This window comes from Budorcas taxicolor, chromosome 6 (genome assembly GCF_023091745.1).
Source record: "Budorcas taxicolor isolate Tak-1 chromosome 6, Takin1.1, whole genome shotgun sequence".
Taxonomy (NCBI): Eukaryota; Metazoa; Chordata; class Mammalia; order Artiodactyla; family Bovidae; genus Budorcas; species Budorcas taxicolor.
Window position 1 is genome coordinate 111,137,051 of NC_068915.1, and position 18,807 is coordinate 111,155,857.

The 18,807-nt window shown below is 48.9% G+C and overlaps 1 protein-coding gene across 1 annotated transcript in view; it reads right to left on the reverse strand.

Annotated features, from left to right (window-relative positions):
• PROM1 (prominin 1) overlaps positions 1-3,065 on the reverse strand; it is a 116,672-nt gene extending 113,607 nt beyond the window's left edge. Inside the window, exon 1 of the mRNA XM_052642130.1 lies at positions 2,846-3,065. Within this exon, the coding sequence (XP_052498090.1) occupies positions 2,846-3,065 (220 nt within the window). The remainder of the gene's footprint in view (positions 1-2,845) is intronic.
• Positions 3,066-18,807: the final 15,742 nt, after the last annotated feature.

The window sequence follows — 18,807 nt, forward strand, 5'->3', positions numbered from 1 at the left end:
GGGGCTCATGAAATACACTGCCCCAAAGATCACCACAACACTATTCACAACAGACAAGACAGGGAAGCAAGCTAAATGTTCATCAAAAGATGAATGGATACCGAAGATGTGGTGTATACATACAATGGAATAATCAACAGATGAATGGATACGAAAGATGTGGTACGTATATACAGTGGAATATTACTTGGCCATAAAAAAGGGTGAAATAATGCCACTTGCAGCAACATTGGACGGACCTGGAGATTATCACACTAAGTGAAGTAAGACAGAGATAGGCAAATATCATATAATACCATTTACATGTAGAGTCTAAAACAAAACAACACAAATGAATTTATTTACAAAACAGAAATAGACCCACAGACACAGAAAACAAACCCATGGTTACTTAGGGGAATGGCAGGGAGGGATAAATTGGGAGGATGTGACTGACATATTCACATTACTGTATATAAAATAGATAACCAACAAAGACCTACTTATAGCACAGGGAACAAGGGAAAAGAATCTGAAAAGAACAGGTATATAAATACACTATACACACACACACAAAACTGAATCAATGTGATGAATGCCTGAAACTAACACACACTGTAAATCAACTATACTTCATTTTTTTTTTTTTTAAGTCATGTGAAAAAGGGGAAAAAAAACCCAGAAAGCCATGATTGTGCCCTAGTGACCTTTAAATTTCAAAGCACCTAATGAGCACTTTGAAGCTACGATGTAAGTTAGTAACTGAGTGGAAGGGTATAAGTAAGGAAGTGGTGGAAGAAAGCCAACACTTGCAAGCCTCAGCTGCTAAGTTCAGTATTATATTCTCCAAGCAGCCTGCCAAGCTTTTTGAAAGGGGCAGTGTTGGTCTGCTCTGATCTACTTCTGGGAACTTCTTTCTCCAAAGTAATAAGTATTGATGAAGGTCAAGGGACAAGGACGGCTAACACCCTAAGATTACATTAGGATTTAAATTCCACACTAATCATGTTGTTGGAGGTGAAAACCCTTGAAGGCACTGGAAGTAAGACACCGTTTAACCTGATCATTCGAATGAAGACCTTCAAAAATACTGTTTTCCCTAGTGAAATTAGTGTGAGGAAGTCTTCCTATGAAATTCAGAGGGAGAAAAATAAACATATGGAAAGAGATTATAGGATTAACTGATTACGTGATCTGCTTAGAATGACACAAGGAGGCTTCACAATCTTTTTAAAGAAGTCATTGCAAATTCATATCAAACAACTGAATTCTCGGTTTTCTACATGAAAAAGAAGCCAAGACTAAAATCACCAGTAGGCATCTGTGCTTGCTTACACGCATGCTCGGTCATGTCCAGCTCTCTGTGACCCTCCTGGACTGCAGCCCACCAGGCTTCTCTGTCCGTGGGATTCTCCAGGTAAGAATACTGGAGTGGTTGCCACTTCCCTCTCCAGGGGATCTTCTCAACCCAGGGATTGAACCTGGGCCTCCTGCACTTTCAGGTCCATTCTTTACCACTGAACCACCAAACATTTACTGGTCAAAAAGTTTGTTCGGGTTTTTGCATAAGATGTTGCAGAAAAACTCCAACAAACTTTTTGGTCAACCATGTATTTATTCAATTACATTTACATCAAGTCTAAAGATAAAAGAAGAGCTATCTATTGAGAAGCATGAACCTGTGTTCAGTATGAATAAATAAACTCAGTGCGTCTTCCACTTCTGCCCTTCAGACTTCCAGGTTGAGTCTTTTAGGCAGTGACGTAAACAGTAACCAGTGCTTCCCCAGGACTTTCTTCTACGACAGAAGGGCTCAGAGTGATTTACTCCACTGATTCGAAATTTAAAATAACAGAAAATTTGAGAACTACACTTCAGACTGTTTCAACTGCTTAATCTGAGACAAATACACCTAAAAAATTCTACGTAAATGTATATTACGAAGACATATAAACTACCCATAACATAAACAGGTGCTAAAGTTCACTAAATACGTTCTCTCTCGTCTCTCTCTCACAGATAAGCTTCTTATGAACAATGGCTGACCATCTCAGGATGAAGATCAAGACTACCACCAATTTTATCACACTTAATGACCAATGACAGTATGAAAGAACAAGCCGAAGCTAGATCTAACATTAAATCAATAAAAATTTAGGCTGCCAAATCCTGATAGCAGACACTTCCCACAGACCACTTACATTTTCATAATCCCGTTCCTGAAAACACATACCCCAAAGATTTCCCGGGACAGATCGGCCCCAGCGCTAAGGCCAGACAGTAGCACATACACAGAGCAAGTGCACGAGGCCAGCAAAGCTCCCTCCCGTCCTCAGACTCGGACCCTTAGAACTGAAGCAAACACGTTACCCAGGTAACAGGTTTGGTTCACCTGACCTAGCCCGAAGCAGTGTCAAAACCGAATATCATGGTAGGTGGAGGAGAGTTAAATTTGTAACTTTCAGTGTGCATGGGCGTTCATGATTAACTTCTCATTCGATGGCGGGGAATTCGCATTTTTACCCTACATTTTACCTTTGGTAGGAACTTGAGGATAATTCAGTTCTCTAACCAACACAAACAAAAAAGGCGGGGACGGAGGATAAAGAATTGGAAGAACACCATGGCAACACAGTTCAGCTTCACTTTCTTATCATCACGTTCCTGACAACCTATTTCACTTGATTTTCTTAACTAACATCTAAATGCTTTCTGCTCCTGTGCAGTTCACTCACTCAGAATCTCATACTTGACCACAAAGAACATCTCCTCCTCCGATCACCCTGTCATTAACACCACTAATGCGAGTGTGCCCGAGAGTGGTGTTTGGAGACAAATTCTACCTTTTCCCACCCTCAGGACTTACCTTCAGGGAAACCATTGGGCTGCACAATTTGGACAAAGAGGCGCACGATATGAAAGAAGAAGCCAGTGGGACCAGGATCATAAGAGTCACTGGTCTGATAGGAGGTTGGAGGCAACTGGAATTCCAAACCACCAGGACGGTACCGGGATAACGACGGCTCCTCTGACATGGTGTCTTCACAGAGTCCCAGCAGCAGGAGGAAGCCAAGGAGGAGGGCCATGGCTAGCAAGATGCCCCAAACATGAGGTGGTGCTGGAGGCCGCCTGTGTCAGGGTGTTCTGGAAGCCTGGGGGACGGCGGGAGCACGTTCCTGTGCAGAAGTGTCGTGAGGGCTGAGCCTGCAGTGTCCTCAGTTTCCAGGCCGGGCTGGCAGGCAGCAAAGGGCAGCAGAGAACGTTCTCCGGCAGGCAGGGGAGGGGGACTCAGTCCATCAAAGCAGCATCCCTGGCAGAGAGAGAAGGGACCGGGGGTCACTAATGCCTGCAGCCTGCCCACACCCGAAGCTCGCCTGGTGGAGAGGCTGCCAGGCTTTAGAGCAAGCGCTCAGCCTAATCCTCTGCTGGGGAAGAAACACAGAGCCTGCTCCAAGCGTGGGGGCAGGAAAGCTAGAAGGTCCCCTGCCAGGAGCCAGACTCAGGATCACCAGGCAGACTGTGCGTTAAGCATCTGAGAACGTTCTACATGCCCACAGGTAGGAACTCACTTGAGGCTTTATCCCATTTTACAGATGAGGAAACTGACTCAGAAAATCTCAGTGACTTGCCTGAGGCCACAGCTGACTAACAGTGGGCCAGAACTTACACCCAGTAGCTGGTTTTCATGGCCCAAGCCGGGACTCTCCCAACTCCGAGACGCCCCTCCCTGCAGAGCCGTCCATCTCAGAGAGGCAGAGCCCCCCAGCAATAGATAAAGTGCTCATTTTTCCTCCAATTTTGGGCTGTTCTCCCCAGCTCCCCAGATATGTCTTACTTTGTCTTTTATTTTACTAATGTGCACGGTGATCTGGCTCCGTTGTAAAGAATTCGCCTGCAGTGTAGGAGACACGGGTGGGGAAGGTCCCCTGGAGGAGGCAATGGCAACCCACTCCAGTATGCTTGCCGGGAAATCCCAGGCACAGAGGAGCCAGCGGGCTATAGTCCGTGGGGTCACAAACAGTCGGGTGAATAAACAACAAACAGCAACAGCCCCCTTCCTGGAGGCGCGTTTCACTCCATCTTTCATCTCACCAATACACTCACTGATCTAACTTTATCTCCTCACTCCCCTCAACCCAAGCTGGAAGAGCGTGGCCTCAGGGGCAGGGACCAAACTCTTTAAGGCTGGGTGGGGCTGGTTTCTGTCTTTCTAACACTCTCACCAGGTCACCCTGATGGGAGTCCCCGTCTCAAGTCACCCCCTGGGCAACTCAGGATCCAGGAAATGAGAGGCTGAGCAGGGGGAGACCCCCGCCCTCCCCTGGGGACGGGGAGAGAGATCAGGAACTGAAATCAGCTCCCAACCCAGCGTCCAGTGGGGGCGGCGTGGACCCCGCGCTCCTGGAGTCTCTCTCCCCAGAGCTGAGCACAAGGCGGGCGCACAGGCAGGGCTCAGTGTGAGCTGCGGAACAGGCAACCACACAATCCAGACCGAGGGCTTGGCTCGCGCCAAGGCACTGGGCGAGGGGACTCGAAAGAGAACTCCCCAGGGCAGCCGATGCACTTCCTGTCCTTTCCCCTCTGGGGAGGAGCACCCTGACTTTATTGTGTGTATTACACTCACTAACTTTCAAAATAAGGATGAGGTTCTCCAGAAACACATAGGGATTCCCTGGTGGCTCAGACGGTAAAGCATCTGCCCGCAATGCAGGAGACCCAGGTTTGATCCCTGGGTCAGGAAGATCCCCTGGCGAAGGAAATGGCAACCCATTCCAGTACTCTTGCCTAGAAAATTCCATGGATGGAGAATCCTGGTGGGCTACAGTCCATGGGGTCGCAAAGAGTTGGACACGACTGAGCAACTTCACTTTCTTTCACTTTCTCCAGAAACACACACAAGATGAAGGAGAGAGACCACCAAGAAATGGGCACACTTGTGCAAGAGGCCAGAGGACCCCCTATCTATATTCCACCAAGTCAAAGAAAGCCCCAGACCAGAGGCAGGAGATAATGAGCCCGCGGAGTGAAGACGTTCATTCACATCGGGCCCCCTTAGTACCGCCTCATACGTCCCACTCCAGTCCCGTCCGCACAGACCTGCCAATGGAAGGACCCTCGACTCTCCTCTTATCAAACCACGGGCTATCTGGCTCCCCAGCGGTGCCCAGTGTCACCCTCATGGACCCCAAGCTTCTGGGTCCACATCACCCACAGACACAGACACACCAGGACCCTGGTCAGTGTTTCTAAAGGACGATCCCTGCCAACAACTTGTGCTCAGGCTCGGAAGCGCTCGAGCCTTCCACGGTTTCTACCATGAATCAGTGCCCTGCTCCATCTCCAAATCTCTCCCAGAGAGAACAGATAAGAAGGAGATACAGCAAGTCAGCCTCTGCCAAGCCCGTCTGCACCTCTGCGGGGCTGAACGGGGCAGGAGGAAGATACAGCGGAGGGGCGGGTGGTTATTCAGGTAGGACCACGCTCCTGCAGGCAGGCAGGCAGACATGCACGCACATCACACATACCACTCAGGCACTCACACTGACACACAACTCACACAGACACAACACACACGGAACACACTCCACAGGCAGACATGCACACAAACACATCACACACACGACTCAGGCACGCACACTGACACACAACTCACACAGACACAACACACACGGAACACCCCAGGTACATACACTCCACAGGCGGACGTGCACACACACATCACACACACGGCTTGGGCTCTGACACTGACACACAACTCACACAGACACAACACACAAGCAACACCCCAGGTGCGTACTCTCCACAGGCGGACATGCACACACCGCACACGCGTCCTGTTTTCTGCTAGAGGACACGCAGGCACACAGCAGCTGAAAGGATTAAAGGCTCAGCCGCTAAGAAAGGCTGACTTCCCAGTAACGCCACCAAGGCTCCGCTGGGGACAGAGAGAAACACAGCAAGGGGAGACGGCAGGAGGCCCACGGGAGAGCTGTGAATAAACAGACTCCAGCCATCCTCAGCGAAGAGCGGGCTGGAGAGATCCGTCAGGAAAGGCGAAGATGCGGCGTCCGCTGGGTCAGGGCAGCACCCGAGTGGCGCATGCGTCCTGCTCCCGAGTGGAGGTCCCTCTTAACTTCTGGAGCCACTTCTGAGAATGTATCGAAACCTCATTACTTATAAAACACTAGACTACAGATAAAAGTCAGGGTGACAAGGAAGAAGTTTTTGTCTCAGTTCGAATTGCTGTGCTTTCAAGGTCTGGGTACTTTGGCACACTCGGTAGCAAGAGCCACTGAGAGCGGTCAGGGAACTGCCCGCACAAACCCCAGGATGGCTCCAGATCCAAGAGCCGCATCTGGGTAAAACTGGGTCTTTGTTTCAAATGAGATTATCAGACTGCATTTCTGGACATGTGGCCCATTAATCTGCATTTTTAGCACCCTCCCTTGGTGACTGATGCTTAGACAACGAAGGCTTGAGAACCAGCACTGTTCCTAATTCATGCTGCTTCCCAAAGACACCTCCATCCTCCCAAACACAACTGCAGAACAACAGACGTGAAGCAAAACCTCCCCAAAATATCTTTCTTTGATTGCACTGAGCTGACCAAGCCCAGTAGCTTTGTGGGGCCCCTGACCTCCCCATCTTGGTGCCCATAGAGCCTGGCACATAGTAGGCACTCAGTAAGGATGTGTGCATGCTAAGTCACTAATCCTGTCTGACTCTTTGGGACCCCATAGACTGTAGTCTGCCAGGCTCCTCTGTCCATGGGGTTTTCCAGGCAAGAATACTAGAGTGTGTTGCCATGCCCTCCTCCAGGGGATCTTTCCGACCTAGGGATCTAGCCTACATCTCTTGCGTCTCCTGCATTGATCACTGGTGCCACCTGGGAAAGAGCCCCTGGTGGCTCAGATGGTAAAGAGTCTGCCTGCAGTGCAGGAGACCTGGGTTCAACCCTTGGGTCAGGAAGATCCCCTGGAGAAGGAAATGGCAACCCACCCCAGCTACCTGGGAAGCTACTGAGGTACCCAAACTGAGCCCAGGCTCAGCCAATCAGAGGCTCACTTCTGGGCTTGTGCATGAGACACAGGGCGGCAGAGGCAGTTTCTGCTTCAACGACGGCAACGTGCGAACAGCCACAGTCAGAGCCTCATGGCAGCCACGGCCGTACGCCCATCAGGAATCCTGCTGCAAGCCCCACGTCCACTCCTCTGGGCTCCCAAGCTTGGCTAGCCATCCTTTCGGTCCCATCACTAAGCCACCCCGTATCCAGTCTCTTTTCTGCTATAATTATGCAGAACTGCTTTCAGTCATTTGTAACAATGCCTCCTGACCTTGAACTAATCTCAGTGTGAACTCTTGATCCCTACAAACTGACTTCCTTCATACTGTAAATGGTCCCAAGAAAACAATATTTGCTTTGTTATTTTCTACCTGTCCTTTAATGCACTTTGCTTCACCACACTAGAAACACAGTAGTCGTCCAGCATGGAACTCATAAAGTGAAAGTGAAAGTCACTCAGTTGTGTCCCACTCTTTTCGACCCCATGGTCTATGCAGTCTATGGAATTCTCCAGCCCAGAATACTAGAGTGGGTCACCTGTCCCTTCTCCAGGGGATCTTCCCAACACAGGGATCGAACCCAGGACTCCGGCATTGCAGGTGGATTCTTTATGAGCTGAACCACAAGGGAAGCCCAAGAAAGAATACCAGAGGGGGTAGCTTATCCCTTCTCCAGTGGATCTTCCGGATCCAGGAATCAATCCGGGGTCTCCTGCATTGCAGGCAGATTCTCTACCAGCTGAGCTATCAGGGAAGCCCGGAACTCATAAGGAAGTTCATTTTAAAAATGGTATACGTTAAGAAAACTAAATTAAAAGGCACTGCAGCAGGGAACGGAGGGCCCTGGCTCTTAAGAGGAGGAAGTCTCTAGTCTCACTGATGACCCGAGTGACAGCAGTTGTTTACAGTCCCGGAGCGGTTCTCATCGCTGATGTAAAACGGGGTTTTGAATGGGGTGGGGTGGGGGGGGGGGGGGCTGGCGATGGCATACAGGTACAGGACCTGGCCGCACACACACCTGGCAGTCAACAGAGGGTCTGGGCCGCCCCTGCCAAGGGCAGCAGCCTCAGCTCCGCCGCGGTCGCCGCTGACAGAGGAAACTCACAGAAGAGGGGAGAAGATCCAAAGTCCTAAGTTCATACACGTTGAATAATAGGAAGTTGCCTACATTCAAGTCTTTCGAAAACGGTCATCCGGCTCAGGCAACCCAGGAACAGCCAGCAGTTTAGTCTCCGGGGGCGGGGCCGGGGGGGGGGGGGTCTCTGTTGGGGTGGGGGAGGGGACGTTCCAGGACCCCAATCACACACCTGCTGTAATTAACCAAGCTCAGATGCCAGTCTCCGGAACCTGGGAAAACCTTCCTCCACGCCCCGGGGCAGGAGCGAGTTTCAGCAGCTGCCGCGGGCTACAGGGCACAACCTGTTGCTACTCCGAACTGGCGGCGCCGCTCGCCCCCGCCTTTCCCGGCCACCCTCCGCCGTCCCGGGGCCCCCTCCTGCCCGCGCGCCCCCGGCGCCAGGAGCCTCTCCAGGCCTGCTGGACAAAGGATGCGCAGCCGGCCCAGCGGGCGCGCGAAACCCGGAGACTCCAGGAATCCTTCGCCACCCGGGGGATCCGGGGGTTGCTGAGTAACTTGGCTGCCGCCGGCGCAGGTTGGCGTGGACTGGGGTCGCCGGTGAGAGACGTACGCCCCGGGTTCCCGCGATCCGATCTGCCGCAGCTCTCGGCGAGAACTTGGAGAAACTGACCTCGGGCCCCCGACTCCCCGGCACCGCGAAGCTCTTCCTCTGTCCACGCTTCCCTTTGTTGTCCTCCCCGGCGCTTGGCCGGCCGGGGTGCGCCTCCAACACCCCGTTCTCCGTCCGGCAATCGCTGAAGGTCCCTGAGAGGAGCGCCCAGAGTGGACCGAGGGATGCTTCAAGCCAGGGGTGACTGCGCTCGCACGTGGGCACGGCGACAAGGCTGCCCACGGCACCCCCAGAGCCCCCACGTGTGCTAGTCGGTAGCACTCCGTACTCCTTTCAGCAAATCAGAGGAAGGGGACCCCTCTCCCTATCCAGCCCGGTAAAGTCAGTGCCCCACACCCCTCGTTCCACTAACCTCCCCCTCCCCCGGGGACTCCCCTCACCGACCACCAGTTCCCAAGCCCCAGACCCGCCTCCCTGGTCCGCCCTCCTCTCAGAGAGCGAGCCGGTGGCCTCGGAGTCCCAGTCGCGCTCGAGCCTCCATCTCCGGCTCGCACCCAACAGCTGCCGGCCCCTCTCCGCTGCGTGGAAAGACCCAGCACGCAGCCCGCAAAGTTGGCGCGCGTCTGCGCCCTGCCCCGAACTCCCGCGGGGTCCACCTCGCCCTGTAGCCCCTCGGGTTCCCCTGCCGCTCTCGGGGCTGGCATCACCTGCCGCGGGCCGGGGAGAGCGCCGGGGGTTGGGAAAGGGGTCGCAGAGCGTACCCTTCCCCCCAATTTGCCGCCCCCCGGCTTTCTGGGAGGGGGCGCTTAGCCCCCCGGGTCGGGGCCGCAGACACCTTCTGGGCTCCGAAGGGGCTACTCACCGCGCGCCGGGTCCAGCTCTCCTTCAGGTCTAGCCGCCGCCGCCGCCTCCGCCCACCCGCCCCCGGCTCTTTCCTCGCCCCCCCTACGCCCCCACCCGGCTCACCCCGCCCTGGCTCATAAATGATTTATGAGTCGGCTTCGGGGACCACCGGGCTGGCTTCCGGAGAGGCGGCCCCGCAGCCCCGCGCGCCTGCCAGACAGACCCCGGGACAGGGCGGGTCTGGAAGGCGCCGGCCTTGGAGGCGCGCTAGCGACGCCCGGGGCGGGGGCTGCCGCGGGGACCTGTTGCAGACCGCCCCCCGCCCCCGCACCGGCGCTCCCGGGCGGGGACTTGGGGATGCGGCCCCCGGAACGCGCCGCTTCCTGAAACGAACGCACCCGCGGCGGGAGGGCCGAGCACGCGGCCCGGGCCCCGGTGGGGACCGGCTGAGGGTCCTGCACGCGCGCTCCGGGTTGGACCGGCTGAGCAGCTTTGCCCACATGCCCCGGGGCACCCCTGGAGACCCAAGTGCTGCCATTTCCCGCGGCGAGAGCCGGGCTCCGGCGCGCACGCCCTCCTCCCAGCACCCACTCCTCCTCGAGGCAGGGTGAGCGTGTTTGAACACCGCTGCACTTCTGAAAACTTATCTCTCTGGTTTCAACTCAGACCTGCCTCGGTTGACTCCCTCTGCCGCCTTAGACGCTTTTATTGCCAGATTCCAAGACTTTTTTTTTTTTTTTTAATTTACCCAAGTAAAACCAAATTCAAATCCTTTGGTTCCTTAGCGTGTACCAACCGCAATGCTAGTGGCTGGAGCTAGAACACCCACAAAGAGCCACCCTTACTCCCATATGCACACACAGGCAGCCGCTATAAGTCCAAACACACGGAGCTTTCATTTGCTGGGAGTTACCTGCCATCCTCTGGAGAAGGGAATTGGCAATCTACTCCAGTATTCTTGCCTGGAGAATTCCATGGACAGAGAAGCCTGGCGGGCTACAGTGTGAGGTCGCAGAGTCGAACACAGCTGAGCGACTAACACACACACACAGACACACACACACACACACACACACACACAGCCTGCCATCTCCACTGGCTGAGGGGTGCGAAGCTCCCACCAAGAGCAACCACCCCCACCCATTTCCAGCTGCTCTGACCGTGGGAGGTTCACCTCACTCCTCACTCACTACTTCCTACTCCCTGGTAGGAAAAATAAGACTTACGGAAGAAAAAAAGCACCTTCCGGATGGTGTCAGGCACACAGTAGGTGTTCTATATTTGTGATATGGATGGATTGATGAATGCATGGAAAGATGGACAGACTGACAACTGAACGATGGACAGGAAGGTTGACGTAATAGTTCTTTCACTTATCCCAGAATCTAGCAGAGAACAGGTGCTCAAAAGAGCATTATTTGTTTGACAACTTTAAGTAAAAAAAAAAAAAAGAGCTTCCCTGGTGGCTCATCAGGTAAAGAATCCGCCTGAAATGCAGGAGACCTGGGCTGGATCCCTGGGTTGGGAAGATTCCCATGGAGAAGGGAATTCTGGCCTGGAGAATTTCATGGGCTATGTAGTCCATGGGGTTGCAAAAAGTCAGACAGACTGAGCCACTTTCACTTTTAAACTGATCTTCGGGCTTCCCTGGTGGTTCAGTAGCTAAGACTCCACCCTCCAAATGCAAGGGCCAGGTTCAATCCCTGGTCAGAGGACTACATCCCACAACCCACAACTGGGAGTTCCCAGGCTGCAAATAAGATCCTGCATGCCACAGCAAAGGTGAAAGATCCAAGACCCAGGGCACCAAGTAAATAATTTTTTTTGAAAGCAAGAAAATTGAAAGTTTAAACTGAGCTTGACTGTGCATATTTCTAGGATATTTCCTAGCTCAGGAAAATTCTGAAACCTGTACTATAGGCATGGAGAGGTTAGGTATACCCTGACACATCTAATCAGCTGCTCCAGGTCTCTGCTGGAACACCTCCAGAGACCCCCACACTTCTGCTCAAAGACAGCCCTCTCTGAGTGGGGCCCAGAGATGAGCTCTCCCCTCCCAGGAGCAGCCAGCTCTCCTGCCTCGAATTTGGACCCTGTTCCTTTTTATCCCTGTGACTTTGGCTGCTTCATCTCATTGAGCCTGTTTCCTCGTTTACAAAGTAAAAATAATTATGCCTCAGGAGGCTCTTTTTTACTCCTAATAACAATGATAGTAATAAGTAATGTCTGACCTGCAATGCCGTGGACTATAGTCCATCAGGCTCCTTTGTCCATGAGATTTCCCAGGCAAAAATACTCAAGTGGGTCGCCATTCCCTTCTCCAGGGGTCTTCCCGAGGCAGGGATCGAGTCTGAGTCACCCGCGTTGCAGGCAGATTCTTTACCACTGAGCCACCAGGAAAGTCAATAATGGTAATAGCTAAAACTTAAAAAATGTTCGTTACGAATGAAGCAGTAGGCTGAGAGCTTTACGTGCATTATTTCATGTAGTCTTACCAATAACAACAGCAGTCTATTATCTCCGTCTTAAAGATAAGCCTAAAAAAGTTTCAGTAATTTGCCCAAGGTCACAGAGCTAGTAAGTGAAGCACTGAATTTGAACCCAGAGTGGCCTCCAGAGCCCATGATTATCCTAAAACACTAAAAACACCCCAAAAGGTAACAGGAAACCCTCTGTGCTTGTACTCTCCCAACAGATAGTGGTGGTGGTGTTCAGTTGCTCAGTCATGTCCACCAACTCTTTGTGACCCCATGGACTGCAGCACGCCAGGCTGTCCTTCACTATCTCCCTAAATTTGCTCAAACTCATGGCCATTGAGTCAGTGATGCCATCCAACCATCTCACCCTCTGTCATCCCCTTCTCCTCCTGCCCTCAATCCCTCCCAGCATCAGAGTCTTTTCCAATAAGTCAGCTCTTCACATCAGGTGGCCAAAGTATTGGAGTTCAGCTTCAGCATCAGTCCTTCCAATGAATATTCAGGACTGATTTCCTTTAGGATAGACTGGTTTGATTTCCTTGCAGTCCAAGGGACTCTCAAGAGTCTTCTCCAACACCACAGTTCAAAAGCATCAATTCTTCAGCACTCAGCTTTCTTTATGGTCCAACTCTCATATCCATACATGACCACTGGAAACACCACAGCTGTGACTATATGGACCTTTGTCGGCAAAGTGATACTTCTTCTTTTCAATACACTGTCTAGATTTGTCATAGCTTTTCTTCCAAGGAGCAAGCATCTTTTAATTTCATGGCTCCAGTCACCATTTGCAGTGATTTTGGAGCCCAAGAAAATAAAGTCGGTCACTGTTTCTATTGTTTCCCCATCTGTTTGCCATGAAGTGATGGGACTGGATGCCACAATCTTTGTTTTTTGAATGTTGAGCTCTAAGCCGGCTTAAATATAGATTAATAATAGATTCTCAAGCAGAATAGATCTATTCTATTAAATAGATTTAGTGTAGATTATTACAGAAGAGTGAAATACTCTTCTTTCACCTTCATCAAGGCAACATGAAACTCTCTTGGCCTGTACTCTCCCAACAGATAGTGTAGTGTGGATTGAAAGGGTCGGCCACTGGTATTCCTGGAGACACTGAATGCTTCAACTGTTTTTATCCATCTCATACCCCTCAACACCTACTCTATCTGGACCATCGCAGGTGTTTAATAAATGAATGAATAAATAGTAAAAATAGAACAATATTAAGATGTGTTCTGAGCAGCCTTAGGCAGATAGCAACAGGACCTAATGATTTGTTCTGTTCAATTTGGCTTAGAGTTCTAATCCAAAAGTCTCACTATTCAGCACAACTGAATTTATTTTCTTTTTTTTTTAATAGAAGTCTGGCTATATTACAATATTGCATCAGTTGCAGGTGTACAGCACAGAGTTTCGTTTTTTTTTTATTTTCTGCAGATTATATTCCATTATAGGTTGTTACAAGATATTGGATATAATTCCCTGTGCTATGTAGTAAATCCTTGTTGCTTATCTGTTTTATGTATCATAGTTTGTACCTGTTAATCTCACATTCCTAATATGTCCCTCCTCACCCGCTCCTCTTTGGTAACCATAAGTTTGTTTTCTATGTGAGTCTCTTTCTGTTTTGTATATAGATTCATTTGTATTAATTTTTAGATTCCACATATTAGTGATATCATATAGTATTTGTCTTTCTCTGCCTGACTTATTTCTCTATGTATAATATCTCTGAGTCCATCCATGTTGCTGCAAATGGCAATACTTCATTCTTTTTTATCACTGAATAATATATGGGATATATATATACACACACACATATGGGAGATATATATATCTGGGAGTTATATATACACACACATATGGGAGACATATATATATATATATATATATATATATATATATATATATATATAACGTTTTCTTAAAGCAGTCATCTGTTGACGGGCACTTGGCTTGTTTCCATGTCTTCCATGGGAAATAACTGCTGCTATGAACACTGGGGTGCACCTACCCTTTCAAATGAGCGTTTTCAGTTTTTCCAGATATGTTCTCAGGGGTGGATCATATCTTTACCTTTACCTTTTTAAGGACTCTCCATACTCTTTAGTGGCTTTATATTCCCAGCAACAGTGTAGGAGGGTTCCCTTTTTTCCACACCCTCTCCAACATTTATTATTTGTAGACTTTTGGATGATGGCCACTCTGATGGGTATGCGGAGAAGGCAGTGGCACCCCACTCCAGTACTCTTGCCAGGCAAATCCCATGGACGGAGGAGCCTGATGGGCTGCAATCCATGGGGTCGCTGGGAATCGGACATGACTGAGCGACTTCATTTTCACTTTTCACTTTCATGTATTGGAGAAGGAAATGACAACCCACTCCAGTGTTCTTGCCTGGAGAATCCCAGGGATGGGGGAGCCTGGTGGGCTGCCATCTATTGGGTCACACAGAGTCGGACACGACTGAAGCGACTTAGCAGCAGCAACAGCACTCTGATGGGTGTGAGGTGAATACCTTTGGATTTAGTGCAACTGAATTTCTACATCATCTGTTATAGGCAAGGCCAGAGAGGGTGATGCTGTTCCCATAGACACACTGAGTTATTAGATGCAAAAATTAGGTCTCCCTTTCTGAAATTGCTCCTCACGTTTCCTGCCCAGACAAAATGTAAACATGAGACAACAGGTCACCCTCGAAAGAGCTAGAAGAATCATCCATATTCAGTCACAAACAACTAGTGTGGTCCCTAGTAAGTCATGTAAACCCCTGCACTTCACGTTCCTCATTGGTCAACGGCAGTACTCAATGACCACAGAAGGCCAGAGGCCACCCTCTTGGACAGTGCATGCAGACGGGACATTTCCAATATCACAGACAGGTCTGCAGGACAGTGCTGCCTTAGAGTGAACCATAAAAGGAAAAAGTAAAGCAGGACGGCAATAACGAACTCAAGTTTCAAGAAAAGTTGTCAGGGTTATGTAACATTAGAAATGAAGTGTTGACTGACATATCATTTATTGTCACTACACAACCCCTGGTCATTCAACAATCCTTGATCTTTGGTGATATGTTCCTTATGAAGAACTAAATATTCTCCTCTGCGTCTAAGACTAAAACAAAATAGATTAATGAGTATATTATTCTAATTAACCTGACAATTTCTATGAGTAATTATGTTCCAAAAAAAGTTTGTTTGTATGACTAACAAATATGGCAGCATATGACTCTATAGAAAAATAAATCCATATCATCTCAACATCTACTGACTTATCTTCTTAAGACTGAAATTTGTGTGAAGACCATCTGGGAGAGAGAGAGACAGACAGAGACAGAAAGAGGAAGAAAGTAATTGTTCTTAATAGAAATTCCACTAGTTTTGAAAGGAATGGGTTCACACAAGGCAGGGTTCTCTTATAAATGTTTTACCTCATGATTTCCTGTTAATCTTTCTTTTTTCCACTTGCCTCTGGGCTTAGATTCCAAAAAAAATAGTACTGTTGGTGTTTAATAACCAAAAGTTAGAAATACATTCTTGAACTTTGAAAACCTTCAGCTAAGACTTGGAACTCATCCATTAAGCCCATTGCATGCTGGCTCAAAGATGGAAAGGAAAAACTTCAATCCAGTTTGGAGCAAGAGGAGGAAAGAGAGAGAAGGGGCCAGGCCAAAGACAGTGTCTCCGAGCCTGGATTCCAAACACGAAACCTGGGGGGAGCTTGGAAAACTCAGTCACAATTTAATGGGGCAGGTGTGGAGTAGCTTTATACTTTATGTGCTGACTCTGTCTTTGGTGACTTTGGAATAAATGCCTCATCTCTAGGGCTGGCTTTCCCTCTGACATCATTTTTAACATGTACTAACTCAGATGGGGAGTCATAATTTGCTTTTAGTAACCGTATGAGAAACAGGAGAACAGCAAAAGGTGAGAGAATTATAAAGTGTTAGGATACTCACTCTCATTTTCTTGAGGAAGGCAAGGTTCTTTCCAGCCAAATGCTATTGAGAGGTTGCAGAAGGAAGTAGGCAGGAAAATTCCACAATTTCTGATTCTCTAGTTTTCAGTTTTTATCATAGCCCCAAAAAGATCCACCCAGGAACTTTTAATTTATGCAACACAAAACTTATATCCAGGACTTCCCTGCTGGTCCAGAGGTTCAGAATCCACTTGACAATACAGGGAACATGGATTTGATCCCTGGTCCAGAAAGATCACACATGCTTCAGGGCAACTAAGCCCGTGTGCCACAACTACAGAGTCAGTGAGCTACATCTACTGAAGCCCGCGTGCCCTAGAGCACGTGCTCTGCACCAGGAGAAGCCACAGCAGTGAGCCGCCTGCACACTGCGCGTGGAGAGTGGCCCCCACTCACCACAACTGGAAGACCCTCGTGCATCCGCAAAGACACCATAATGCAGCAAAACAGCCACAAACCAGAAAAACAAAAAAGCTTACATCTATGCACACGCTCTTTTGCCCATCTGGGAATAATTACTGTTATTACTTTCCTCTAAAGAATTACTAATTTGCATTGTCTCCATCAGCATCTGAAAGCACTTATTAAGCATCTATTAATATTGTTCCTTCATATATTCATTCATTCAGTAGTAGCTACTCAGCCCCTGACACCTAGCTGGATCCTGCAGAGCCCTCCTAGACAACCAGAGATTTGGCTCAGAGAGTAAAGAATCTGCCCGCAACGTGGAAGTCCTAGGTTCGATCCCTGGGTCAGGAAGGTCTCCCAGAAAAGGAAACGGCAATCCACTCCAGTGTTCTTGCCTGGAGAATTCCATGGACAGAGGAGCCTAGTGGGCTACAGTCCATGGGGTCACAAAGAGTTGGACATGACTGAGAGACTAACACTTTCACACTTTATGGCTCAGGTAATGTTTCAACAGCAAGGAAGATGTGATGGCTACTTGGAATTATGTGATCAAGACAATCATTTCTGAAAATAGAAGGTTCCCCCCAGTTCAGCACACAGCCCCTTCTTCTTTTCCCTATTCAAACTCTGAGCAAAACCTGGGGAATTGGGAGGTAGGTCTTTGGGGTGTGAGTCCACCTTCTCCCCAGGACTTCAGGCTTCCTCAACAAATCTGTCTTTCCTTTCACCCAACATTCGTCGCTCAGTGTTGTATTCTTCTTTCCTAAGAGATTCTTTTCTTAAAATTTTATTTATGTGTTTATTTTTCTTTGTTGGCTCTGCTGGGTCTTTGTTGTTGCAAGGGCTTTGCTGTAGTTTCAGAGAACAGGGGCTACTCTCTAGTTGTGGTGTGCACGCTTCTCACTGCCGTAGCTTCTTTGTACAGCACAGGCTCCAGGGCATATGAGCTTCAGCAGTTGCAGCACGTGGGCTCAGGGGCTGCGGAACACAGGCTTAGTTGCACGTGGAATCCCCCCAGATGAGGGATTGAACCCATGTCACCTATATTGGTAAGCAGATTCTCATCCACTGTACTGCTGGGAAAACCCTAGATTCTTAAGCAAAAAGCAGCTGAATCTGAGTTCAGTAACAGAGTTTCTCATTAGCAGTTGGATATTCTAGTTACTCTGACCCAAAATACACTTACAAAAAGTCAGTCACCCTGTGTCAGGGACAGTTGTGGGGAAGTTTTATATTTTACACACTGAATCACACATAATCATTTCAAAACTTATGAAGAAAGTCATTTATCAAACCTTGTCTTTTCCTCTTATTTCCTAGCATATTGCCCTCATTGTGAGACTTTCTAAAAAAGCATTCTCTTCAAAATTCTATTCTGCTTCACACTTGGCTACCTAAGCTATCATCAGATATTTATTTCAAACCCACTACACTCTTTCGCTACTTGAAACCCTATTTATTTTTGCTTGAGCAGTTAAAGTGTTAAATTATAGTCCCAACCAGCTACTCATGCCAGAGTGAAAAACTGAGGTGTGTTTTGCAGGGAAAGCTTGGGAGGTGGAGGCTGAACAGCCCTGGGAATGTGGCCCAGCTCTGCTGCTCTATCCACTCACTCACTCGCTCATTCATTCACTTGCTCGTAACCAACGTTGACTCAGCCCCTGCTGTGGACAAGACTCAGCAAAGACACAGAGCAGAGAGTGAGACAAAGGACACCCCTGGCCCCCCAGAGCCAAACCTCTCACAAAGGAGAACATGACACATACAAGCCAACAGAGCAACAAGCGTGTTCATGTATTCTCTTGGGTAAGTACTTGACCTCTCTGAATTTCAGCCTCCTCACCTACGAAATAAAGGTTTTACAAAGATTAAATGAGATGATGTGTGCAACATACCTGGCACACAGTAGGCAACGAATGGAGGCAATTATTCTGCTCCTGTTAGCTCTCTGTCAACCTTTCTTTCACCCCTACCCCTCAAAGTTATTCTCAGTTTCTAGTGGGGTAGGGCTCTTGGAACCACAAGCTAAATATTTATCCCACAAATATAACATAATATTTATCCCACAAGTATTAACATCCTAAGGATTTGTAAGGCTCCAAGCCAGAGAGGCTGAAGGAGCTGGATATAGTCTCATCTCTGCTATGCAAAAGAAATTGTCCAAGACTCAGAAATGGGTCAAGGAGATGAGTGGGCATCTTTTCAGTGGAGTGACGCATGTGATCTAAAGGACCTTCTGGGAATTACTGGATATTACTGCAGCCATGAAATTAAAAGCCGCTTACTCCTTGGAAGAAAAGTTATGACCAATCTAGATAGCATATTGAAAAGCAGAGACATTACTTTGCCAACAAAGGTCCGTCTAGTCA